The sequence below is a fragment of the Macaca mulatta genome, chromosome 7 (assembly GCF_049350105.2).
Source record: "Macaca mulatta isolate MMU2019108-1 chromosome 7, T2T-MMU8v2.0, whole genome shotgun sequence".
In the NCBI taxonomy this organism is placed as follows: Eukaryota; Metazoa; Chordata; class Mammalia; order Primates; family Cercopithecidae; genus Macaca; species Macaca mulatta.
This window is the reverse complement of record NC_133412.1, coordinates 108371442-108399340: the sequence shown is the minus strand read 5'-3', so window position 1 is coordinate 108399340 and position 27899 is coordinate 108371442. Positions and strand designations below refer to the sequence as shown.

General features: G+C 41.9%; 2 protein-coding genes and 1 pseudogene across 18 annotated transcripts in view; all 3 read right to left on the bottom strand.

Moving 5' to 3' along the window:
• PSMA6 (proteasome 20S subunit alpha 6) overlaps positions 1 to 4533 on the bottom strand; it is a 41793-nt gene extending 37260 nt beyond the window's left edge. Inside the window, exon 1 of the mRNA XM_015143535.3 lies at positions 4372 to 4533. Within this exon, the coding sequence (XP_014999021.1) occupies positions 4372 to 4390 (19 nt within the window). The 5' untranslated portion in view covers positions 4391 to 4533. The remainder of the gene's footprint in view (positions 1 to 4371) is intronic.
• The window catches only part of PRORP (protein only RNase P catalytic subunit), a 253529-nt gene that overhangs the window by 96414 nt on the left and 129216 nt on the right, over positions 1 to 27899 (bottom strand). For 6 of the 17 annotated variants that reach the window (XM_077940895.1, XM_015143564.3, XM_001085149.5 and 3 more), the window contains 3 exons: positions 16174 to 16322; positions 12131 to 12326; positions 9005 to 9304 (listed from right to left, as the gene is read on the bottom strand). In XM_077940895.1, coding sequence (XP_077797021.1) covers positions 9173 to 9304; positions 12131 to 12326; positions 16174 to 16322 — 477 coding nt within the window. In that variant the 3' untranslated portion in view covers positions 9005 to 9172. Of the gene's footprint in view, positions 1 to 1523; positions 1617 to 7282; positions 7938 to 9004; positions 9305 to 11924; positions 12327 to 16173; positions 16323 to 27899 lie in introns of those variants that run through there. The other 11 variants (XR_013396180.1, XR_013396185.1, XR_013396179.1 and 8 more) reach the window with 7 other exon arrangements.
• LOC695000 (large ribosomal subunit protein uL6 pseudogene) lies at positions 19997 to 20710 on the bottom strand (annotated as a pseudogene).

Genomic DNA, 27899 nt, shown 5'->3' with positions numbered 1-27899 from the left:
TGAAATGTTATTCCTTCCAGACATTCTCCTCCAAGTATTTTCTTTCTTTCTCTCTCTTTTTTTTTTTTGTAGAGATAGGGGTCTCCCTGTGTTGCCCAGGCTGGTCTTGTACTCCTGGGCTCAAAAGATTCTCCCACCTCAGCCTCCCAAAGTCTTAGGATTACAGGTGTGACCCACCACACTTGACCAGCCGAGTATTTTCTTTCCTTCATTTAAAAAATGGGATCTTACTAGACATACCATTTTGGAGCTGCTTTTTCATTGACTCTATGCCAAGGTACAAAGTATCAGCGGGGCACAGTGGCTCACACCTGTAATCCCAGCATTTTGGGAGGTGAAGGTGAATGGAACACCTGAGGTTAGGAGTTTGAGACCAGCCTGGCCAACATGGTGAAACCCCATCTCCACTAAAAAATACAAGAAAATACTCCACTAAAAATTAGCCGAGTGTGGTGGCATGTGCCTGTAGTCCCAGCTACTTGGGAGGCTGAGGAAGGAGAATCGCTTGAGCCCAGGAGGCAGAGGTTGCAGTGAGCCGAGATCTTTCCTTTGCACTCTAGCCTGACCCTGTGGGGTCTCACTCTGTTGCCCAGGCTGGAGTGCAATGGCTCAATCTTGGCTCACTGCAACCTCTGCCTCCCAGGCTCAAGCAATCCTCCTACCTCAGCCTTCTGAGTAGCTGAGATGACAGACACATGCCACCGTGCCCAGCTAATTTTTGTCTTTTTGTGGAGATGGGGGGAATCTCACCAGGCTGCCCAGGCTGGTCTTGAACTCCTGGACGCAAGAAATCCTCCTGCCTTGACCTCCCAAAGTACAAAGTATCATTTTAATCATTGTAATGTTAAAAGTTATGTTTAGGTTAGGTGCAATGGCTCATTTCTATAATCCCAGAGCTCTGGAAAGCTGAGATAAGTGGATTGCTTGAGGCCAGGAGTTTAAGACCAGCCTAGGAAACATAGTGAGACCCTGTCGCTAAATTTTTTTTTAATTTACAAGTAGGTTAGAAAATTATCTGGGGGTGCTAGAGCGTGCCAGTAGTACCAGCTACTCAGGAGGCTGAGGCAGGAGGATTGCTTGAGCCCAGGAGGTCAAGGCTGCAGTGAGTCATGATCACACTGCGCTGTACTACAGCCTGGGTGACAGCAGGACCTTGTCTCAAAAAATAAAAAATTAAACTATTGTTATTTACTTCTTCCCTTATTTTGAATAATTACTTCCAATTTCATTATTGTCAATTACACTATTATGAATAAGCTGTTTTCAAAGTGGTTCAGTTTGAGTGTCTCAGGTGAAGCTGCTCAGATGCAAATGTGGAATTGGAAAGAAACCGGTGATAGAGATGACGCCTTCTTTTCAGAAAGTTGCTATGAAACTGTCCCTGGGGAAGCACAGTTTTGTCCAGTCAGAAGCCTAAAGGTATTTATAAGTAAATGGGAAAGAGCTGGAGGAAAAGGATTAACTGAGAATAAGATCCCAATTCAGCAAGAAGGAACAGCACGGAAGTAGGTGGAAAAAGTAACCTAGGGCCGGGAGTAGTGGCTGATGCCTGTAATCCTAGCACCTTGAGAGGCCAAAGCAGGAGGATTGATAGAGACCAAGAGTTCAAGGCCAACCTGATCCTGTCTCTATTTTATAATTAAAAAAAATTTTTTTTTCTTTTTAAAGTAATCTAGGAAAGAAAAGGGAGAAAAGATTCAGGAGAGGAAAATTATTGGAAAAGGCAAACATTGATGAAGAGGTTCGTAACAGATGGCTTTTAGTTTCTGGTTAAGTCTGCTGAGCCTGAGAATGATGAGACTGACTCAGGACTTGGACTCACGGGTGTCGTTTTATTACTATTGTTTATATAATTGTGGAGCTCATTGAGGCCCTTACTTCTCAAATTATAGTCTGCAGCACTGGCATCACGAGGTATGTCAGATCTGAATCAGAACTGCCATTTTGAGTGGGATCCCCAGGTGATTCTATGCCCATTAAATTTGAGAAGCACTGTGATGGCCCATCTTCCCCACTTAACAGAAAAGGAAATGAACGCTCCAGGAGATTAGCTGCTTGCAACTTACTTTTGCAGAGTTAAGACTGCAAAGGTTGGGAGAGCTCCTTCAGGAAATTAATGGGAATTTCATGACTTTTCTAGCAATACTATGGTATATAGGAGTGGAGAATGTGGAATGGTCTGTGGTTACTCAAAATAAGGTTTAGAATTGAAAAGATGATCAAAGGAGGTAAAAAGTATGAAAGAATTTGCACTGCTATTGAAGCCATCACTCTCATTAATGCTTTGACAGGCAGGATAGGGAGAAAGGCAAGCAAAGTCAGATGAGAAAGGGCAATAGAGGCTTCCTAGGTGAGGAAGGGATATGTCCAAGAACAGGTCAATGGGAATTTAACCCAATGGTGGTTGGGTTTAAAGGAGTGGGGCAGGTAAGGAGGCTGTGGACAAAATGAGGAACTTGAAAGTTTACAATCCTGAAACTAATCAAAAAGGTTGGCCATCTCATAGGGAGCCAAAAATCACAAAATCAGTTAAGCGTGGTTGTGCGTGCCTGTAATCCCGGCTACTTGGGAGGCTGAGGCAGGAGGATCGCTTGAGCCCAGGAGTTTGAGGCTGCAGTGAGCTCTGACCACACCTGTGAATAGCTACTGCACTGCAGCCCGAGCAACACAGTGAGACCCCATTTCTAGAACAAACAACAACAACAAATCATGAGACTGGAGTTAAGAAACAATGAGATCAGGCTGGGTGTGGTGGCTAATGCTTGTAATCCCAGCACTTTGGGAGGCCAAGGTGGGCTGATCACTCGAGGTCAGGAGTTCAAGACCAGCTTGGCCAACATGATGAAATCCTCTCTCTACTAAAAATACAAAAATTAGCTGGGCATGGTGGTGCGTGCCTGTAATCCCAGCTACTCGGGAGGCTGAGGCATAAGAATCACTTGAATCTGGGAGATAGAGGTTGCAGTGAGCTGAGATCACACCACTGCACCCCAGCCTAGGTGACAGAGTGAGACTCCAACTCAAGAAAAAAAAAAAAAGAAAAAAGAAAAGAAACAATGAGACCAAAATGTGGATGGAGTTGGAATCTCTGGTGATACTGGTAGTGGGAGTGGAAGAAAAGCACATTTTTTTTTTTTTCTGTATTTTTAGTAGAGACGGGGTTTTGCCATGTTGGCCAGCCTGGCCTCGAACTCCTGACCTCAGGTGATCCACCTGCCTCGGCCTCCCAAAAGGCTGGGATTACAGGAGTGAGCCACCATGCCAGGCCGAAAAGTACATTCTTATAACATGTATAACGTACAAACTAATCAATACTGATTTCCTCACATAAACTTCCCTTGGTGTGTTGATGAACGAAGAGTTACATGATTTGCTTTAAAAAATAAAAAGTTCTTTGTTCCTTAGATGTTCTCTTCAAAAACACGGTCTGACCAGAGTTTACTTTTTTAGGAGTTGGAGATCAGAGGGTCTGAATTAGAAAAGACCCATTACATCAAGGATTTGACCACTCCTACCAGAATAGCACTAAGTGCCAAAGGACGTGACCCTTAATTTGAGCCAATAGCTATTATCAGGGTTCAGCTTCTGTGAATACAGATTTCCTTCGGAATAAAGCAAGCCTTGAGTAGAAATTTGTGAGTATACAGCTATGCAAGTAGTATTTGATGGTGTCCAGCAATGCTCTAGTTTAAGGTGGCTGCCCCTTTTTATGAATTTACATTATTAATTATTAGAATACATGAGGCTGAGTGCGGTGGCTCACACCTGTAATCCCAGCACTTTGGGAGGCTGAGGTGGGCGGATCACCTGAGGTCTGGAGTTCGAGACTAGCCTGACCAACATGGAGAAACTCTGTCTCTACTAAAAATACAAAATTAGCTGAGCATAGTGGCGCATGCCTGTAATCCCAGCTACTCGGGAGGCTGAGGCAGAAGAATTGCTTGAACCAGGGAGGCAGAGGTTGCAGTGAGCCGAGATCACGCCATTGTACTCCAGCCTGGGCAACAAGAGCAAAACTCCATCTCACACAAACACACAAAAAGAATACATGAGGATGAAGTGACTATAATAACGGGGAAAATTTTTCACTTTCTGTCAGGTGAAAAAAAACATGTTACGAAAGAGTTCATAGAGAATAAGTATACATGTATAGAAAAATAAAAAATGAGTATATATGTATAGAAAAATATATACGTATAACAACTTAATAGCAATAGACTGTCCAGTCATGGAACACAGGACAGAAAAAAAAGCAGGTTTGGATTCTAGAGCAAGGTCATTGAAAAGAGGAATAAAATATAAGAATGATTTATTTTCAAAGAATCAGTAATATAAGTACACCTAAGCAACAAGTCTGGGTGAGGGACTTACCTCTCCGAAGACCTGCCATAGCCACCTCCAAAGGAAGCTACTTCACGAGGTGGAGGCTCCATCCCATTCTCCCAGCTTAGGACACTACCCTGCTCCAGCAGGGCCACATGGATGGAATTGTCAGGGAATTCCATTGGTATCCTATTGGATACTGACATTCTCTGTTCTGATGCAGTCATAGAAAGCACAAGAAACCTCTTTTATTTATTTATTTATTTATTTATTTATTTTTGAGATGGAGTCTTGCTCTGTCATCAGGCTGGAGTACAGTGGTGCAATCTCAGCTCACTACAACCTCCGCCTCCCGGGTTCAAGCAATTCTCCTGCCTCAGCCTCCTGAGTAGCTGGAACTACAGGTGCACACCACCACGCTCAGCTAATTTTTGTATTCTTAGTAGAGGCGGGGTTTCATCGTATTGGCCAGGATGGTCTCAATGTCTTGACCTCAGGTGATCCGCCTGCCTCGGCCTTCCAAAGTGCTGGGATTACAGACATGAGTCACCGCGCCTGGCCAGGAAATCTCTTTTAATAGTAGACTTTAACTATTTAGATGTGAACTGAAATTGTTATCTATATAATGTTCTAGTCTATCTGAGAGTGATGAGGCAACCTGACCTGGTCTCATTAAAATGAATTAATGTTTAACATATTCAAAATTAAAGCCCCTACTAATGATTTCTTAAGTATTTGCTTCTTGGGCTGGCTTTTAGCACTGAAGAGATGAGTGGGGTAGTCATTTTAATGTGCTCGATATTAACTCTCTACATCAAATTTCTTGTCAGAAGTTACCAAAAAAAACCTTCCCATGTAACTGCTATTTATAACAAATTATCACGATTATCATAATAACTCAATCCATTAGATAGGAGTATACTTCTGAGGGCACTCTGGTAGCAAAACAAACTATTTTTAGCTGCCATCAGTGACTAGATAATTGTCTTCCTGTTTACTTCAATTACCACTTAAAAGCAAGTTGTGTATGTAGTAGAGCCTCTGGAAGCACTCGTCAGATCAAATAATGGCAAAAAATGAAACAAAACAAAACAAAACAAAACAAAAAAACCAAAAACAAAAAACTAAACTTGGGGAGACAGAATGTCAGGAAATCATGAAAAAGTATAAATGGAGATGATGAAAGAAAATTAAAGATTATTTCTCAAATTTTATTACATTTATTCATCTGTGTTCCTGTCTCTGGTATTTTCATCCTGTTATTTTCTATGGCTTCCTCTATGTAGAGCTCTAAATGGAACTTCCTTTGTTTATTTAGCATAGACTTAAGCAGACTGCTTGTCACTGGCCAGGACTGCGCAGGTAAAAGCTGGTCCTATATCCTTTCTGCTCACTCCTAAGTGCCTTCTACAAATTTCCTTTCTTATTCTTGCTCCCCTCCTGCCTCCTGTAGGGCTGCTGGACTATAGAGATGCCTCATTTCAGGCTGTGCCGGGTGGCTCACGCCTGTAATACCAGCACTTTGGGAGGCTGAGGTGGGTGGATCACCTGAGGCCAAGAGTTTGAGAGCAACCAGGGCAACATGGTGAAACCCTGTCTCTACTAAAAAAGGAAAAATCAGCCGGGCGTCATGGCGCGTGCCTGTAATTCCAGCTGCCCGAGAGGCAGAGGCATGAGAATTGCTTGAACCCGGGAGGCAGAAGTTGCAGTGAACCGAGATCATACCGTTGCACTCCAGCCTAGATAAAAGATCAAGACTCTGTCTCAAAACAAAAACAAAACGGTGAGAAATCTGCTAGAGGACCAAGGAAGCAGTAATTATATTTAAGTACAGACTTGAGGAGAAAATTAATTGCATATGAAGAACAAGCCACCTCAGATGAGGTAGTCCCAATAGAGCCCTGAGAGAATAAACTCAGCCTTCTCCCTTGAGATTTTCTTTTCACTGGGTCTGAGAACAGCAGGAGGAAAAGAGTATAAATTCAGAATGCCAGGGGGAAGCACAAAGTATTTTAGAAATACTTTTAAGTGGCAAAGTCAATGCTCTTTCAAATCCTTCATTGTTCACAACTGATTTTAAAGATACTAACAATTTAAGAGTACAGCTTTTAAAGTAATTTCTTCTCGTGGTGTCCAGGAACTTGCTTGACAGGTAGCTTTTTTTTTCACTCAAATGATCAGAACACAAATGGGCAGCCTAAGTGTCTGGTTCCAGGGCTTCCTTCAGGGAATCCCTGCACTCCTCAAGGTCACTGTGGCAGCATAACTTACTCTGAGCAACCCTACACTGGTTCCCCACTCCTGGACAAGGGACCGATGTACCTCAGTTTATCTCAAGCAGAAGTTAGGGTTTTGTTTCTAAATGGTATTAGAGTTGTTTTAAAATGTAATTTCTCTACCACAATGTTCTATACTGGTGAGCCATTCAGGATACTTGGGCCCTTAAAAGACGTACTCCCCTGTTCCTTCCTCTCATTCTTACCTCCCTCCCTTTGAGACAGGGTCTCGCTCTGTCACCCAGGCTGGAGTGTAGTAGCATGATCATAGCTCACTGCAGCCTTGACCTCTGGGGCTCAAATGATCCTCCCACCTCAATCTCCTGAGTAGCTGGGACCATAGGCATGGGCTACCATGCCCAGCTAATCTTTAAATTTTTTGTCGTCACGGCTCTCCCTATGTTGCCTAGGCTGGTCTCCAACTCCTGGCTTCAAGCAATTCTCTCATTTAGCCTCCCAAAGTGCTGACTCCTCCCCCATCTCTATGTGCCAGTAGAAGAAAGAGTATTTGGGAATTAGAAGAGGTGGGTTATGGCTGAAATGTCTGTACTAACTAGCCGTGGGACTCAGGGAAGCCAGGTCATCTTTCTGGGTCTGTTCCTTATCTCCAAAATAGACTTTACATGCTCTAAGGTTTACTCCTGCTCTAAAGTTCTAGGTTTCTTCTTGTAGCTTCTCCCATCTTTTTTTTTTTTTTTTAAAGAGACAGGGTCTTCCTATGTTGCCCAGGCTGGTCTCCAACTCTGGGCCTAAAGTGATCCTCCTGTCTTGGCCTCCCAAAGTGCTGGAATTAACAGGTGTGAGGCACCATGTTGGCCTCCTCCTCTATCTCTATGTGCTCCTTTTTTTGAAATTTGCATTAGTTTTTAGATGGGCTTAATAAATACTTTTTGTCTTCTTAAAATGTTTTTCTTAAAACTATGATAGTTCCTTAAAAAAGAAGTTTAGCTCACTGAAAGCACAGTTTTCTAAGTATGTAGTTTATGAAACTTGGAAAATAAACAGACTGAATTTATTAGGGCTTTCTCAGTATCTTTTAACACTCTCAATATATCCAATGTTTTCCTGGAGAGCTCTTTTGTCTTGGTGTGCAGTAATGTTGCATTCAGTAAATGGGTAAGAAGATAAAATGTCCCCTCCTTGGATTTTCCTGAATTGTTTCTCTGTACATAATACATACCCTAAATGTACACATGTATACGGTTTGATGTAAATGAGGTCATTGTTTATTTCATGTAAATAATTACTTTTTACCCTAACTTACTTTTTTTGAGGTATATTGTCATAAATGTAAATGTATCAATTTAAAATATTTACTGTGAAGGCCGGGCGCGGTGGCTCACGCCTGTAATCCCAGCACTTTGGGAGGCCGAGGCGGGCGGATCACAAGGTCAGGAGATCGAGACCACGGTGAAACCCCGTCTCTACTAAAAATACAAAAAATTAGCCGGGCGCGGTGGCGGGCGCCTGTAGTCCCAGCTACTCAGGAGGCTGAGGCAGGAGAATGGCATAAACCCAGGAGGCGGAGCTTGCAGTGAGCCGAGATCGCGCCACTGCACTCCAGCCTGGGCGACAGAGCGAGACTCCGTCTCAAAAAAAATAAAATAAAATAAAATAAAATAAAATAAAATATTTACTGTGAAGAATTTTAACTAATATATACATGTAGCTATGTTACTATTACCCAAATCAATATAAGAAACTTTCCATCACCCCGAGAAAGTTATTTCATATCCCTTTCCTCAGGCAATTACTATTCTGATTTTTATCATAATAGAGTAGTTTTTGCCTGTTCTTGACTATTGAATACGGTATGTAAAAATTAGCCAAGCCTGGTGGTACATGCCTGTAGTCCCAATTACTCAGGAGGGCTGAGGTAGGAAGATTGCCTGAGCCTGGGAGTTTGAGGCTGCAGTGAGCTGTGATGGCGTCACTGCACTCCAGCCCTGGTGACACAGTTAGGTGAGACTCTTTTTCCAAAAAAAATAAGAAAAAGAGGAGTGAATGCCCCCTCTTCTCCAATCCAAATAATTGGATGATAAGTAATTAAAAATTGCTATTAATAGTAAGCCTTAGTATCTTGGCCAGTTTCTTACAGAGGACGATAAATGATTCCATGTGGATAGGGCATAACATATAGAGAATGAGACTATGTCAGAAGAGGGAGAAGGGATTTGAAACAACATGAGTTTCTCAGGGACAGATGGATTGGTTCTGCTATTGGTAGGCCTGGAAGGCAAGGTCAGAAGTAGCAAAAAATGGATAACAAAAGCACTACTTGTCACCCAAGCTAAGTGGAATAGCTGGCCCAGTAGGAGAAATGTAGGTTTTGCTCTACACTGAGTTCTCCAACTCTTGATAAGCCTCCAAAAACAAATGTTAGGGAAAAAAAATGCAGCTGGTTATGAAAAGATATTTTATCTCATTTCATTAAAAAATCAACGTCAACACTGTTAATAGAATCATTTTATCCTCAGGATAGAGGCAATGCTCTAAACAAACACCAATTCAAGAGCCTCTGATGCCAACCCAGGGGGTACCCAAACACAAACTTAGCATAGAGGTAAGAGTCTCTATGTCTTTTGGTGGAGGCAAAGCCATTTGGTTGGTACTTCATAGGAATATCTTTCTACCACGTCTTCATCATATGGTATGTGCCACGAGTCTCCAGTTGTTTGCACCACTGTGTCATAGCTGAGAATATGCTGTTGAATTAAAAAGAGAACAAAACATTGAGAACAACACTAAAGGGCTACCTGGCCATTTCCCTTTCTGACACTTCTCAAGTTTGCTTCAGAAGAGTATTAATAATGGATTATCTCACTTAATGATGGATTTTCAAAGGGCAGCTAACTCTGTGAAGATGAGCCCTAGCATTAGGAGTTTCTTTTTTTGAGGGGTCTCATTTTTACGTCTAAAGACTCTCTATAGAAGCATTACATTTATGTAAGACAGATATTCTTTTGTTGGCTCTATCAGTTTTGTGTGTGTGAGTGAAAAATTTCAAATACAGTCAGCCTTCCATAACTGCAGGCTTTGTATCCCTGGCAAACCACCACGGACTGAAAATATTTGAAAAAAACAACAACAACAAAAAAAAACTGAACATGTACAGACTTTTTTCTTCTTGGCATTATTCCCTAAACAATACAGAAACAACTATTTATATAGCATTTACATTGTATTAGGTATTATAAATAATCTAGATGACTCAAAGTATACAGGAGGATGTGTGTAGGTTATATGCAAATACTATGCCATTTTATATAAGGGACTTAAGCATTTGAGGATTTTAGTATCTGTGAGAGGTCCTGAGACCAATTCCTCATGGATACCAAGGAACAACTGCACACAAAAGTAGAGAAATGGTATCATGAACTCCCATGTACTCATCACCTAGGTTCGGCCATTATCAATTCATCTCTAGTCTTATTTCATCCATACGGTGCCCCCCCCCACCTCAGATATGTAATTTCTTCTGTAATACTTCAGTATGTATCTCTAAGAAATAAGGTCTTATTTTATAAATGTAAGATCAATATCTGTATACCTTTATTATACTTAAGAATTAATAGTTCTTCAACTATATCTTGAATCACTATGGTATCATTTGATACCATATTTACCACAAATCTATTGTTTTGAATATTCTTATTTATTTACTTTTATAGAGACAGGGTCTTACCATGTTGCCCAGGCTAGTCTTAAACTCCTAGGCTCAGGCAATCTTCCTGCTTTGGGCCTCCCAAAGTGCTGGGATTACACAAGTGAGCCACTACACCCAGCCATTCTTACTTATTTTTAAATTGACGAATAACAATTATATACATTTATCATGTACAGCATGTTTTTGAAATATGCATACATTGTAGAATAGCTAAATTGAGCTAATTAACGTGAGTATTACCTTATATATTTACAATTTTTGTGGTGAGAACACTTAAAATCTACTCTTAGCAATTTTCAAGGATACAATACATTGTTATTAATTATTAACTACAGTCATCATGGAACTTATTCCTCTTATCTAACTGAAATTTTTTCTCCTTTGACCAACATCTCCCCACTCCCCTAAACTCCATTTTTTTTTTTTGAGACGGAGTCTTGCTCTGTCACCCAGGCTGGAGTGCAGTAGCACAATCTCAGTTCACTGAAACCTTCACCTCCCAGGTTCAAGCGATTCTTGTACCTCAGCCTCCTGTGTAGCTGGGATTACAGGCACATACCACCACGCCTGGCTAATTTTTGTATTTTTAGTAGAGATGAGGTTTCGCTATGTTGGCAAGGCTTGTCTTCAACTCCTGACCTCAAGTGATCCACCCACCTTGGCCTCCCAAAGTGCTGAGATTACTGGCGTGAGCCATCACGCCTGGCCAATATTTTCTGATCATTGAACCTTATTTATTATACCACGGGCCAGTGTACTTTTCTGTAATAACTCACTTTGGATTCTCTACCTTTGCTTTCACACAAGATATGTCCTTATATTATAGATATCTTAACTAGAATCAAACGAGAATTCAATTGAGACTGTGTCATAGAAATTAATTAAACAGGGAAAACAAATTACTTAAAAGTATAACAAACTAAGAAATAAGGAATTTGAGCTATTGCAAATAAACAAAAATAAAAAACGTATATAAGAAGTCACAATTTATGGCAGGGTACGGCGGTTCACACCTGTAATCCCAGCACTTCGGGAGGCCGAGGTGGGCAGATTATGAGGTCAGAAGTTCAAGACCAGCCTGACCAACATGGTGAAACCCCATCTCTACTAAAAATACAAAAATGAGCTGGGCGTGGTGGCACGTGCCTGTAGTCCCAGCTACTCCAGAGGCTAAGGCAGGAGAATCGCTTGAACCCAGGAGGCGGAGGCTGTAGTGAGCTGAGATTATGCCACTGCACTTCAGCCTGGGCGACAGAGCGAGACTACATCTCCAAAAAAAAAAAAAAGTCATAATTTATGACATAATTAATTGAAGTCAAAATTGGTGATATCCTAAATGTTTTTTGGTTTTTGTTTTTGAGACAGCGTCTTGCTCTGTTGCCCAGGCTGGAGTGCAGTGGCGTGATCTCGGCTTACTGCAAGTTCTGCCTCCAGGGTTCACACCATTCTCCTGCCTCAGCCTCCTGAGTAGCTGGGACTACAGGCACACACCAACACACCTGGCTAATTTTTTTTTTTTTTTTTTTTTTTTTTGTATTTTTGGTAGAGACGGGGTTTCACCTTGTTAACCAGGATGGTCTCGATCTCCTGACCTTGTGATTTGCCTACCTTGGCCTCCCAAAGTGCTAGGATTACAGGCGTGAGCCACCGTGCCCGGCCCCTAAATGTTTTAATTAATTTGAGGTTGGCCTATGAAACCTTTAGCAGACTCTTTCTAGGAACTGGCTAGTAATAAATACTAACCTAAAACTGAGAAAAATAAAGCATTTAGAACCTTCAATTAGATGTGACACTCTTTTTCTATGCCACATTCTTACTGTATACTTGACTCTGTTAATATTACATAGAGAACAGATACCATTACCTGAAAGGTCAGTTTTGATCCTGGAAACCCATTTATAATTGCCAGCTGATGTCCCTGCTGCCACTTAAAAAACAAGCGTTGGGTCTTGGTATCAGGCAGACAGGCCTTGTGGTCCCGCATCAGGTCTTTTGTGATAAACCTGCAGTGATTCCCGGAGTGCAGTGTGGCATACAGAAGGAATGGATCATCCTTCGAGCTGAACCAGGCATAAGAAAGGACACAATCAAGCACAGCTGAAGAGGCAGAAGACAGCGTTTTTTCGCTACACTTTTTACTTACTTTCCTTGGAGGTGCCTCTGAATTCTTGACCAGCATGATCCTAGTAATACTTAAGAACTACCTGAAAGTCCTTAGCTGGTAAGCAATACCATCTAGAACACAGATGGAAAGCTGAGGGGAATGGAATGCTATGCCTGGGATTCTCACAGCTTACTGGACTCTTCCACTAGAACGATGAATTCTAACAGTGCTCTCCTCACACTTAAAAGTTGCTTCTCTTTGGGCATTTTTCGTATTTGCCTTATCTATCACAGAGCACACCTTTTCCCTCTCTCTTCACCCAAATTCAAGAAACACCCAATATACTACTAGGGCAGGATGAGACTTTCTTGCAAGCCACCAAATAACTGGCTGCCCCTGAAGCTGAACTGGTATTTCAGAGCAGCTTCTAGACAGTCACCTGGATCAGCACCCCAAAACATCTTCTTTGGTAAGAGCCAGTGACTCAAAGCCTCCAACAGACCATCAACCTTAGCACTTATCATTTTAATAAATGTGCTCTAAAAATGGCAGTAACGGCCTTGCTTTAGGAGATTCAGACTGCAACTTGTGATATGCCCTATGCCTTGATTCAAATGACCCTAAATAGGACGATTTAAAGTTTTCTTTATCCTGAAGTATTTCAAGTGAAATGATAAAATGACGAAATCTGCCTTATAACTCTCCAGGAAAAAAAGAAAAAGAAAAAAAGTGTGCGGTTTATAGAACAAAATTAGCAAAATGATGGTAATTGTTGGAGCTGGGTGACAGTTACATGGGGACTCACTATTCACTACACTATTCTCTCTAGTGTATGTTTGAAAAGCTTCTTTAGTACATTAGTGGAAAACAGATTTAGTGATAAACATTTAAATATTCAAATCCAAAGCCACAGAAGGTAAGTGAATTGATCGTTACAACTGAGTTTGGAACTTCAGCTGATGCAACAAATACAGACCCCAAACCAAGCAGTGAGACCACTTTCCGACAGGTTTCTTGGTCATAACGCTTCAAATTTATCTAATTCTTCCATATAAGGAAAACAATAATGATCATGACAGCAACTAACATAAATGGTTTTCATGTACTTGGTGCTGTGCCAAGAGTTTTACATGAGTTATTTACAGGTATTATCTTATTTAATCCTTAAAACAACCCCATAAAGGTTACACAGGAGATAAAGAAGACAGAGAGAAAGGAAACACTTTTCCCAAACATGGAGTGGCAGGGCCATGATCTCAACCTGGGTAAACTAATTCCCAAGCCTGCAATCTTACTGTCTACCCAATGTTGCCATTAGGTCTTCTGCTCTTGGAGAAATGGAAGCACCATCTTCCAGCTAAAAAAAGAAGGTATGTGGTTTGGGAACTGGATGAGAAGTTTGCTTCTCCCTTGCTTTATGCATTGAGAACCATTGCACTTTTTAAATAATAAATGATTTGGGGGCCAGGCGAGGTGGCTCATGCCTGTAATCCTAGCACTTTGGGAGGCTGAGAGGCAGGCGGATCACGAGGTCAGGAGTTCGAGACCAGCCTGGCCAACATGGTGAAACTCCATCGCTACTAAAAATAAAAAAATTAGCTGGGCATGGTGGCGGGTGCCTGTAATCCCAGCTACTTGGGAGGCTGAGGCAGGAGAATTGCTTGAACCCGGGAGGCAGAGGTTGCAGTGAGTCAAGATTGTGCCACTGTACTACTCCAGCCTGGGTGACAGAGCAGGACTCCGTCTCAATAAAATAAAATAAATGATTTGGAGAATACTGACAAATCTTGAAGTTATCACATTCAGACTATGAAACCTAGATTTGGGGCTGAGGCATATACATTCATTATCTAAGCAAAGTTGGAAATAAAGTTGTGTTAGCATAAACAATACGAAAACCTCAATGCACAAGAGTGCACTGAGTTCACGTGTGCTGTTGCGGATCTGTAGTCCTCCTAATTAGCTATCTTTTTCCTTACTTTATAGCGACTGTAGGTTGGTGGTTTTTTTTTTTTTTTTTTTGAGACTGTCTCACTCTGTAACCCAAGCTGGAGTGCAGTGGCACGATCTCAGCTCACTGCAACCTCTGCTTTCTAGGTTCAAGTGATTCTGCTGTCTCAGCCTCCCAAGTGGCTGGAACTACATGCGTGTGCCACCACACCCGGCTAATTGTATTTTTATTTATTTATTTATTTTATTTTATTTTATTTTATTTTATTTTTGAGATGGAGTCTCGCTCTGTCGCCCAGGCTGGAGTGCAGTGGCCGGATCTCAGCTCACTGCAAGCTCCGCCTCCCGGGTTCACACCATTCTCCTGCCTCAGCCTCCTGAGTAGCTGGGACTACAGGCGCCCGCCACCTCGCCGGGCTAGTTTTTTGCATTTTTTAGTACAGACGGGGTTTCACCGTATTAGCCAGGATGGTCTCGATCTTCTGACCTCGTGATCCGCCCGTCTCGGCCTCCCAAAGTGCTGGGATTACAGGCTTGAGCCACCGCGCCCGGCCTAATTGTATTTTTAGTAGAGATGGGGTTTGCTATGTTGGCCAGGCTGGTCTCGAACTCCTGATCTTGAGTGATCTGCCTGCCTTGGCTTCCCAAAGTGCTGTGATTATAGGCATGAGCCACCGTGGCTGGCTTACTGTAGGTTTTGTTACTGACCATGTTTACCATGTTCCTTTGGCTTCCTGGGAAGCTGCAGCTCAACAGTAATTTTCTCCTTACATTTAGCATAAAATCTAGGCCTCCTGCTTGTCTACCAGGATCCGTAAGTTCCTCCGTATTGGGGTCTCTGCCTTCTCTCTAATCTCAGAACTTATTACTTTCCCTCTTGCTATTATAGCCCAACTGGCCTTCTTGCTTTCCTCAAACACATGCCAAGCTTACGCCTGCCTCAGGGCTCTTTTTTTTTTTTTTTTTGAGATGGAGTCTCGCACTGTTACCCAGGCTGGAGTGCAGTGGCGCGATCTCGGCTCACTGCAAGCTCCGCCTCCCGAGTTCATGCCATTCTCCTGCCTCAGCCTCCTCAGCATCTGGGACTACAGGCACCCGCCACCACGCCCAGTTAATGTTTTGTATTTTTAGTAGAGACAGGGTTTCACCATGTTAGCCAGGATGGTCTCGATCTCCTGACCTCATGATCCGCCTGCCTCGGCCTCCCAAAGTGTTGGGATTACAGGTGTGAGCCCGGCCTGCCTCAGGGCTTTTTAAATATTTCATGTTATTTGGGATGTTCTTCCCACCATCTCTCCCCCTTTCTCAAATAACTCACTCCTCATCAAATTTGCCCCTCAGAAAGGCTGTTCTTGACCACCCCATTCACAACCCTCTGAACTATCCCTTACCTAAACTCTATCTACCTTGCTTTATTGTCCCCATAGTACTAATCACTGCCTGGAATGACATTACCTGTTTATTTATCTGTTTATTGTAAATTCTAAGAGGGTACTGCTCTTTCTCCAAGAACATAGAAAGTGCTCCTGTTGGTCAAGTATTTGCTAAATGATCTACTTAGGATCTTATGGCATGTATTTGGTGTACTAATCTCACTCCTGACTTATCTTCTCCCCACTTCTCCTTTATCCTGATTTCCTCATCTGTTTAAGTTTATCCTGCCATAGAAACTGTAGTGTTTTTTTTTTTTTTTTAGAAGAAACTAGTTTTGTAAGTTGTCTCAAATCTTTTTTTTTTTAAATGAGGGTGAGTATACATATACACATGCATTTAAAAAATAGGTTTTAAAGTAGGTAACTAATAAGCAGATGTCTGGAGCACTGTATAATTCACCTATTACCCCCAACACTTACATGTTATCAGCAAAAAAACAGCTGGCTTGCTTTTGCACCTCTGCCATCTCATCCTTTCTCCACTGGAAACTCTGTCTTAACATGTGCTTTCGGCCTAGGACCAGCAGTCGCAGATTCTGTTTGGCTAGTTGAGAGACGACATTCAAGAGCTAAAAAACACAAAGCCAGAACCCCAAAAGGTCAAGTGAAGACTCTCAAATTAGTGGAGTGATTTTTTCCAGCAGGTCACCTCAATGGTAAAGCACTATTTTCTGGTAAGGGGTAAGAAAACAATCCATAATAATTTCCCATCTTTGAAAGCCTGAGGAAAATGCTTCCCTATTACACATTAATGTCTAACATCTACCTATTGGTCAGGCTACATTGCAGAGAGGTTTTTCTTTTTTGTGTATGTGTGTGACAGGGTCTCACTCTGTTGTCCAGACTGAAGTGCACAGGTGCAATCACAGCTCATTGCAGCCTTGAATTCCTGGGCTCAAGCAATCTTCCCACTTCAGTCTCCTGAGTAGTTGGGACCACAGATGTGAGCCATCACGTCTGGCTTTTTTTTTTCTTTTCTCTGAGACAGAGTTTCACTTTTGTTGCCCAGGCTGGAGTACAATGGCGTGATCTCAGCTCACTGCAGCCTCTGCCTCCCGGGTTCAAGCGATTTTCCTGCCTCAGCCTCCCAAGTAGCTGGGATTACAGGCATGCACCACCACGGCCAGCTAATTTTGTATTTTTAGTAGAGACGGGGTTTCACAATGTTGGTGAGGCTGGTCTCGAACTCCTGACCTCAGGTGATCCACCCGCCTGAGCCTCCCAAAGAGATGGGATTACAGCCGTGAGCCACCATGCCCAGCCTAATCAGCCTAATTTTTTTTTTTTTGGTACAGGTGGGATCTCACTATGCTGCCCAGGCTGGTCTCGAACTTCTGGCCTCAATAAATTCTCCTGCGTTGGCCTCCCAAAGCACTGGGATTACAAGTGTGAGCCACTGCACCCAGCCTAGTTCAGTTGTTTTAAACTGTGCTCTTTAGGGCCCACTAGGATAGAGATAGAGAGGCTCAAGAGGGATGGGATTTTGTTTCCTAGGATTTCATTTCCTATACATTTCAAACCTTGTTTCAACCCAAACAGCTCAACCTTTATATATTTATCACATTGGTATTCTGCATAAGTTTTGATTTGAATAAAGGCTTCTACTTCTTTTTAAGTTTGTAAATGATTAGACTAGACAGTGACTTTTCTATGTTATGACTTGATTGCTAATACTGCCTCCTTTCATTGAAATTCCCTTTTCTACAAAAGATCTGTCGATTTCTACCCTGTAGCCTACTTTCCAGTCAGTTACTTTATCCCCATTCTCTCTACTTCCCATCGGCCTCCACTTCATTGTGTGCACATGAACTCCTCAAAGGTCTAGACTTGGGTTTTTAGAAATCTAGTACTTTGGTGAGCTTGCCTATACTCAATTTTTCATAAGGAAAAGTACATAAATTACTTTTATGTACCACCTATTAAACTAAGCTATAAATGGATATTACTAAGTAAAACAAAAGCTGAAAAAACTGTAACTTGTATTATATAATCATATATCAGAAATATAAAAGATCTTTAATTTATAAGAATTGCTGGGCCCACAAAAACCACAAGTTGAAAGGTCTTGCAGAAATCCTTAATTTTCTTGGGTCTTGGTTGGAAGAGGTATTTATTTTACTCTAGCTTCTCTTTACTCATAAGTTCCTCCTCTGTAGATTTTCAGGACATTATTTAAAGCCTTATAATAAATAAAATTAATTCATTTATTTAATCAGTTATCAAATATTACATTAGTACCTGTTATATCCAATATACATGTAGACTCTGATGATCTAATAATGAATTAGCAAGGGCTGAATTTTTTATTTTTTATTTATTTATTTTTTAATTTTTGAGACGAAGTCTCGCTCTGTCGCCCAGGCTGGAGTGCAGTGGCGCAATCTCACTTCACTGCAACCTCCGCCTCCCGGGTTCTTCTGCCTCAGCTTCCAGAGTAGCTGGGACTACAGGCATGCGCCATCATGCCTGGCTAATTTTTGTATTTTTAGTAGAGATGGGGTTTCACCATATTGGCCAGGCTGGTCTGGAACTCCTGACCTCGTGATCCACCTGCCTCGGCCTCCCAAAGTGTTGGGATTACAGGCGTGAGCCACTGTGCTTGGCCAGCTGAATTTTAAAAATATTACTGTTTATTGCTTTGGACCGATACTGAATTTTTGTCCACTCCATTGCTAATCTTATTTCAGTAAGGAGTAGTTGGCTTTTTAATCCCTAATTATTAGTTCTATAATTAAGACATAGAATGGGCTGGGTATGGTAGCTCACATCTGTAATCTCAGCACTGTGGGAGGATGAGACTGGAGGGCTGCTTGAGGTAAGAAGTTTTAGACCAGCCTAGTCAACACAGCAAGACCTTGTCTCTATTTAAAAAAAAAAAAAATTAGGCCAGGCACCGTGGCTCTCACCTGTAATCCCAGCATTTTGGGAGGCCGAGGCGGGCGGACCACTTGAGGTCAGGAGTTTAAGACCAGCCTGGCCAACATGGCTCCACCTCTACTACAAATACAAAAATTAGCTGGGCATGGTGATGCATGTCTGTAATCCTAGCTACTGAGGAGGCTGAGGCAGGAGAATTGCTTGAACCCGTGAGGTGGAGGTTGCTGTGAGCTGAGATTGCAACACTGCACTCCAGCCTGGGTGACAGAGCAAGACTCCATCTCAAACAAATGAATGAATGAATGAATGAATGAATAAATAAATAAAATAAAAATTAGCCAGGCATGGTGGCATGCACCTGTGGTACTGGCTACATGAGAGGCTGAGGCAGGAGGATTGCTTGAAGGAGTTCAAGGCTACAGTGAGCTACAATTGTACCACTGCACTCCTTGGCAACAGAGTGAGACACCATCTCTTAAAAAAAAAAGAATGGACACAACTTGCCCACTTCAGATTCAAGTTTAGCTCAACTTGCAGGTTGAGCTAAACCTGCTTGAGTGTTAGCTCAACCTTAAAACACTTGAAACACTCAACCTTGAAACACTCAACCTTGAGGACACCAAACCCAAATATTTACAACTAGTAAAATACAGTTCTTTCCTTCAAAGCTAGGAACAATGGTTTCTGTGCTCAGGCAGTTATTTCCTAGACCTCTCTATGTGTAAGGCATATGGTAGGTATCACAGCTACAGAATTTTAAGCCATAGTCCCTGCCTTTAGTAACGGAGTACCCAATATTATTATAATTATTTTGAGACAGAGTCTTGCTCTCTCACTCAGGCTGGAGTGCAGTAGCACAATCTCAGCTCATTGCAACCTCCGCCTCCTGGGTTCAAGTGATTCTCCTGCCTCAGCCTCCTGAGTACCTTGGATTACAGGCACCCACCACCACACCTGGCTAATTTTTGTATTTTTAGTAGAGACAGAGTTTTACCATGTGGCCAGGCTGGTCTCAAACTCCTGACCTCAGGTGATCCACCCACCTCAGCCTACCAAAGTGCTGGGATTACAGGCGTAAGCCACCGTGCCCAGCCTCCAATATTTTCTTATGTAACTATCAAGACTAAGAAAACATATATGCTGGCTCTACACATATTGGATGGGTCATAAATATATTTTTTTAATTAATAAATATTTTCTAATTAGCTGAAGAATATGCCCAACATCCATTTTCATCCATCATAAAGTAGCTCATATTTGAAAACTTGAAAAATGAAAGAACAAATGACTCACAGCTCACTACCCAAAGACAATGTCTATTTACCAGTCTTTCTGTTCTATTTATTTTTTATTTTTATTTTATTTTATTTTATTTTTCTTTCCAAATCAATAGGTCTTTTGCATCATTTAAATATCACAAATAGCTCTCGGGAATCATCCGGCATCTTATTTCAGAAGCTGGACTACTCTTAGATCTTATTCATCAGCCGGCTGAATGGTTCCTTTTTCAGGGACATAGATACCATCCAAAAATTTCCTATATCCTTGTTTTTAACTGCTGTGGCTTGCTTAATTAAAGCCTCTAAATTGGAAACAAGCTCAATGTCATTACCTTCAAGGATTAATTCATCTTTCTGGGCTTGAGATACTGAACAAGCAACACCTGGTCTCATCCAAACCCTGAGGACATATTTTTCACCCAAGAAATTTCAGATTTCAACAAGAGATCCATTCTCCTGGATAATGACATTGATGGGGAAGTAAGCATACATAGACCTCACCTTATAATGGAAGCCCAGTGTTAACACCCTTGATCATGTTCTGTACATGACTACAAATAGTCTGAACGGCAGCCAGTTCCTTTCTGTTTCCCCACCATTTGTCAACCTGGAGCCTCTTTTTTTTCTTTTCAAGAAGATTGAATCTACACTGATGTGACTGAAGTCCCTCTGCAGGGTTCTTCTGGGGCCTTTCACAATAACTGTGTGTCCCTTCACAGTAATGTCACCATTTTTTGGAATGTAGACAGTCTGATTGCTGAGAATGGTCTTCATTCTCTCAGTAGACACAGCAAAGAAAGCTATTCTATGTATGTTTAAACATAATCTTATAAGCTATTTTAAAAGTTGGGTTAGTAATAAAAGAGCAAACATCTATACTAGTAAACTTTGATTCATAGATTCAAATAGCTCAAAAGACATAGGCTGGGTCTGGTGGCTCAGGCCTGTAATCCCAGCACTTTGGGAGGCTGAGGCAGGAGGACTGCTTGAGGCCAGGAGTTCGAGACCAGCCTGGGCAACACAACAAGACCCTGTCTCTAAATAATAATAATAATAATACAATTATTAAATAATTCAAACAAAAACTATTTCTGATACTGATTGCTTAAGTTTCCAGGCAAATGGGAAAACATGGCTTAAAGATAAATACAGTTGTGTCTTCATAGCTGTATCCTGGTTTAGATAAATGGTCTTGAGTTTACTAATAGTACATTAAAGACTGGGGCCCAGGGAAGAACAGAAAAGCCTATCTTGAACTACTCTGGGGAACCATCTTGTGGCTGAGAAGTCTCTACTAGAAGCAGCTCTCTGAAAACAATGAAAACAAGGAGAATAAATGAAAGACACGGGGAAAAAGATGAGTGTGCAGCATAAAAGCCCTGGCCTGAAACGCCATGACAGTCCAGCCATGAACCCACTTCTTCTAGGGTAAATTACAAGGCTGGATCCAGTGGGCTGAGTCAGTGTCATAGGTATACTTGGAATAGTTTTTAAAAAAATACAAAAAATTCAACTTAAGATTCTACGTTAGATCAAAAGTGAAACCAGGAGGGAAAATGGAGTGAGTAGATATACTTCTCCCTATGTCTCCCACTAAGTGCAACTAAAAACCTTGGACATTATATACAAAATGAACATAAGACTTGGAAAGGTAGAGGGAAAAATGACAAACTGGCTGGAGAACTCAGCACACAAGGACTGACATGGTGGTGAGTTCCCTGGGTTTTCTTTTTGCCACATATATCCCAGAATTGGAGCTGAAGAAGCTGTCAACCTAGAAATGCCAATGTGTGCAGACAAAAAAAAAAACCCAACAAAGGCTTGTTCTCTTTAGCCAAAAGACCAGGAAAGAGGCAGTCTTACTCAGAAAACTTGGTTAAAAAAAAAAAATAACATCAGTAGACTATGATGCTGTGTATGTGTGTGTGTCTGTGTATGTATAAAACAAGTAGAGTTGGCTGGGTGTGGTAGTTCATACCTGTAACCCAGCACTTTGGGAGGCCAAGTTGGGTGGATTGCTTTGTTGTGGGAATCAGGAGGACTAGAGACACTTCGGGGTAAAGCAGGATGATCTTTATTGAGTGCACTCAGACCTAGCAGACTTAACATCTAAAAAACTGGGCTAAGAACAAAGACAGCACTTGACTTTTACATACCCTTCAAAAAGGGGGTGGGCTAGCCTGAAACAAACTTATGGTGGTGTGAAAGCAAAAATACAGAGGCAGAACAAAGAGAGTTAATCAAACTGTGATAGGTGTATAACTCAGGATTACACACAACTGTTGCTATGCAACCTAGATGGCTGCTATCTAGGTTTGCCTTAGTGCCTTGCTAGGCAAGGCACTAGCTTATTCTATGACATTCACTATGGCACCGAGGTGGCTGTAGCTCAGGCCTGCTCAGATGGCTCATGACTTTCACTGTACTGTTTAGGTAAAGCAGAATACTTGAAGTTACTAGTTACAGAGAATAGGAGTCTATAAACTCACACTATAAGGTAAAGGAAAATTTGTTTTTCTCTTCCTTACGTTGAGGGAGTACTGGGAGAGTCGTCAGGGCACATTAGATAGTATTATCAAGACTTTTCTTGGGTCTGGACTGTGCCTGTTGCTGCCTCTGGGACAAGTCAGCCTAATATAGGAAACCTTATTTCTCTTTTTTTTTAAATTTTATTTTTTCTTTCTTTCTTTAATTTCTGCCTCAGCTTGAGTTCAGGAGTTTGAGACCAGCCTGGGAAACAAAGCAAGATTTTTTTCTCTACCAAAAATAAAAAACATTAGTTGGGCATGGTGGTATGTGCCTGTAGTCCCAGCTACTCTGGAGGCTGAACTGGGAGGATCCTTTGGGCCCAATAGATCAACGCTGCAATAAGCTATGAGAGCGCCACTGCACTCCAGCCTGTGCAACAGAGTGAGGCCCTATCTGAAAAAACCCCTACCAAAATAAAAAAAAACACACAAAAAAACAAAAAACCCCCCAAACACCTACAGTGACCACTAAAAATGCTATACAAAAAGATACACTCAAAAACACTATAGATTTTATTTTATTTTATTTATTTTTTGAGACAGAATCTCACTGTCCCCCACGCTGCAGTACAGTAGTGTGATCTCGGCTCACTGCAACTTCCGCCTCCCAGGTTCAAGCAATTTGCCTGCCTCAACCTCCTGAGTAGCTGGGATTACAGGAGCATGGCACCATGCCTGGCTAATTTTTTTTTGTATTTTTAGTAAAGACTGATTTTCACCATGTTGGCCAGGCTGGTTTTGAACTCCTGACCTCAAATGATTCACCTGCCTCAGCCTCCCAAAGTGCTGGAATTACAGCACCCAGAAAAAAACACTATAGATTTTAAAAAGCCATTATACAGAAATAAAAATGGAATTCTAAAAAAGTTCAGTAGTCCATAGGAAGGGAGGAAAAGTAAAACAGACAAAACACAGAAGACAAAAATAAATGGCAAGTATAAGCCCTAACATATGAATAACAGTATGAGCTATAAAAAGTCTATATATACCAATTAAAAGACAGAGGCTGGCAGAGTGGATTAAAAAACATGACCCAACTATATGCTATCTAAAAAACACTCACCTCAAATATAAACATATAGACTGGTGGAAAGTAGAAGGATGGAAAAAGTTATATAGCATGCAAACAATGAAAGGAAAGCTGGAGTGGCTACATTAAAATTAAATAAGATATACTTCAGGGCAGAAGAAATTACCAGAGACGCAAAAGATGTTATATAATGATAAGAGGGTCAATCTAAGAAAACATAGCAATCTTAAATGTATGTACCAAACAACAGAGCTGCAAAATATGTGAAAGCAAAAGCTGACAGAACCAAAAGGAGAAATAGCCAACTCTACAACTACAGTTGGAGACCTCAATACTCCTCTCTCAACAATTGAGAGAACAACTGGACAGAAAATCAGCAAGCATATAGAAGAACTCAATATCACCGTCCAGGTTCATGAATTGGAAGGCTATAGCTAGTAAAGACAAAGGAAGTAGAATAGCTCAAACAATTTTGAAAAGAAAGAATGAAGTACAAAAATCAGTTTACCTCATTTTTAGTCCTTCTTATACAGCTATGGTAATCAAAACTGTGTGATAAAAGTGGAAGGATAAATTCTGGAGTCTGGACCACATAGCAGAACAAAATAAACAATATACAATTCATTCTAGAGCATATCTAAAATTCCAAACTGATCCCAGAACTAATACCTCCTGAGTAACCAATACCTCAAGCTTAACCTAAAATAAGGTATCACTCGGCCCCATCCCCATCCCCTGCTTGCCCTATCCCACACAAGACATCACTGGTCCTCCTTAGTGATACCTTCCCTTACTGATAAGGAGTACACTTGCCCCAGACTTCTGGAATGGGAAGATGGAGGCTTACTCAAGTCAGACTTACCATCTTAAAACTCTTTCTCTCTTATGATTTGGGGTTTCTGTTTCCAATATTTCCTACTATTTCACCTTTCCTTTTCACAAAATAATTTTTCCTTGAAATATGGTCTCCTTTTGCCACTGTATTTTCTTTATTCTGATTACTATCGGGGTTAAATTTTAATTTTCTGTCTATCGTTTTTCCTCAAGATGATTAAGGATAATTCTCTAAAAATCAGAAGAATAAAAACATATTTTGCCAGGTGCGGTGGCTCATGCCTGTAATCCCAGTGCTTTGAGAGGCCGAGATGGGAGGATGTCTTGAACCCAGGAGTTCGAGACCAGCCTGAGCAACATGGTGAGACTCTGTCTCAAACAAACAAAACAAACAAACAAACAAACACGTTTTAGATTCATATTTGGTTTAAACTTTTTCTGGTTTGGCTTCTACCCTAATTTGGCTTATCTCCAGTAGGAGGAGATGAGATTTTTTTTTTTTTTTTTTTTTTTTTTTTTACTTGTATGTGACACACTAACTTTTGGCATAAAACTGATGAAAAGTAGTTCCTGAGCTTAGGGTAAAAATATAGTTGGCAGGGCTACATGGGTTAGAAATAACTGAGTAGGGATGCTCCGGAAACAGAAAATCTGCCTGGGAGGTAAGAGAGGCCAATGAGAGCAAGAGCTTTGCTGAGTAATCCTAAACAGCAAATGTTAACTTCCTTTCCCTGTGCTTATACCTTTTTACCTCCTCCTCTGCAGTCTATGGCACTTCCTGAGGTTGTATGGATTGTAGCTGTTCAGAAAAAGCCTTTGGAATCTGATGTCTTCAGAAATTAAACATTCTATGTCTGTTCCTCAGCAAGATAACTATCATCAATATACCTCATTTATAAGAACCTTCATTATGGGATACCTCCAGGAAAGAACTTAAAAACTGTTTTGGAAGCAACCCAAATGTCAATTTCTGAAAGATGAATGGATCGATAAAATGTGGTATATACATATAATAGATTATTATTCAGCCTTAAACAGGAATGAAATTCTAATACAGGCTACAACATGGATGAACTTGAAAACTAAGTGAAAAAAGCCAGACACTAAAGGACAAATACCAAATGATTCCACTTACATAAGTTACCTAAAGTTCAAATTCATAAACACAGCACAGAATGGTGGTTGTCAGGGCAGCAGGGAGGGGGGATGAGGAGCTATTGTTTAAGGGATACAGAGTTTCAGTTTGGGAAGATGACAAAAGTCTGGAGATGAATGGTGGCAATAGTTGCACAACAACATGAAGTAGTTAATGCCACTGAACTGTATACTGAAAAATGGTTAAAATGGTAAATTTTATATTAAATATATTTTACAACAATAAAAGATTTTGGCCGGGCGCGGTGGCTCAAGCCTGTAATCCCAGCACTTTGGGAGGCCGAGACGGGCAGATCACAAGGTCAGCAGATCGAGACCATCCTGGCTAACCCGGTGAAACCCTGTCTCTACTAAAAAATACAAAAAAAACTAGCCCGGCGAGGTGGCGGGCGCCTGTAGTCCCAGCTACTCGGGAGGCTGAGGCAGGAGAATGGCGTGAACCCGGGAGGCGGAGCTTGCAGTGAGCTGAGATCTGGCCACTGCACTCCAGCCTGGGCGACAGAGCGAGACTCCGTCTCAAAAAAAAAAAAAAAAAAAGATTTTATCAGTCCAGACACAGTGGCTAACGCCTGTAATGCCAGCACTTTGGGAGGCCAAGGCAGGCAAATCACTTGAGGTCAGGAGTTTGAGACCAGCCTGGCCAACATGGTGGAATCCAGTCCCTACTAAAAATACAAAAAACTTAGCTGAGTATGGTGGCAAGCACCTGTAGTCCCAGTTACTTGGGAGGCTGAGGCAGGAGAATTGCTTGAACCTGGGAGGAGGAGGTTGCAGTGAGCTGAGATGGTGCCACTGCACTCTAGTCTGGGCGACAGAGCGAGACTCAGTCTCAAAAAACAAACAAACACAAAAGGATTTTATCATAAAAATTTTAAATATAAACAAAAACAGGCAGAATAGCATAATGAACTGCCATGTACACATCGCTCAGCTGCAATAATTATCAGCTCACAGCCAATCTAATTTCTACTATATACCCATTCACTTCCTTCTGTCAGATTATTTTGAAACAAATCCCAGACATATCATTTCACCTGTAAATATGTTGGAATGCATTTCTTTTTTTTTTTTTTTTGAGATGGAGTCTCGCTCTGTCGCCCAGGCTGGAGTGCAGTGGCCGGATCTCAGCTCACTGCAAGCTCCGCCTCCCGGGTTCACGCCATTCTCCTGCCTCAGCCTCCCGAGTAGCTGGGACTACAGGCGCCCGCCACCTCGCCCGGCTAGTTTTTTGTATTTTTTAGTAGAGACGGGGTTTCACTGTGTTAGCCAGGATAGTCTCGATCTCCTGACCTCGTGATCCACCCGTCTTGGCCTCCCAAAGTGCTGGGATTACAGGCTTGAGCCACTGCGCCCGGCCGGAATGCATTTCTAAATATAAGGACGCTTTAAAAGATAAGCACAGGGGCCGGGTGCGGTGGCTCACGCCTGTAATCCCAACACTTTGGGAGGCCAAGGTGGGTGGATCACGAGGTCACGAGATCGAGACCATTCTGGCTAACACAGTGAAACCCCGTCTCTACTAAAAATACAAAAAATTAGCCAGGCGTGGTGGTGGGTGCCTGTAGTCCCAGCTACTTGGGAGGCTGAGGCAGGAGAATGGCGTGAACCCAGGAGGCAGAGCTTGCAGTGAGCCGAGATAGTGCCACTGCACTCCAGCCTGGGTGATAGAGCGAGACTCTGCCTCAAAAAAAAAAAAAAAAAAAAAAAAAAAAAAAAAATATATATATATATATATAAGCACAAGGCAAGTTGCAGTGGCTCATGCCTATAGTCCCAGCACTTTGGGAGGCCGAGGTGGGCGGATCATGAGGTCAGGAGTTCGAGACCAGCCTAGCCAACATGGTGAAACCCCATCGCTACTAAAAATACAAAAATTGCTTGGGTGTGGTGGCAGGCGCCTGTAATCCCAGATGCTCAGGAGGCTGAGGCAGGAGAATCCCTTAAGCCCAGGAGGTGGAGGCTGCAGTGAGCCGAGATCACACCTAAGCACACGCCGGGCTTGTTAGCTCATGCCTGTAGTCCCAGCACTTTGGGAGGCCAAGGCAAGTGGATGACTTGAGGTCAGGAGTTTGAGACGAACCTGGCCAACTTGGTGAAACCTCATCTCTACTAACAGTACAAAAAAATTAGCTGGGGGTGGTGGCATGTGCCTGTAAACCCAGTTACTTGGGAGGCTGACGTAGGAGAATCGCTTCAACCTGGGCGATGGAGGTTGCAGTGAGCTGAGATTGTGCCACTGCACTCCAGCCTGAGCAAAAGAGCGAGACTCCATCTCAAAAAAAAAAAAGATAAGCACAATTTTTTTTTTTTTTTTTTTTTGAGACAGAGTCTTACTCTGTCACCTAGGCTGGAGTACAGTGTCGCAATCTTGGCTCACTGTAACCCCTGCCTCCCGGGTTCAAGTGATTCTCATGCCTCAGCCTCCCAAATAGCTGGGATTAC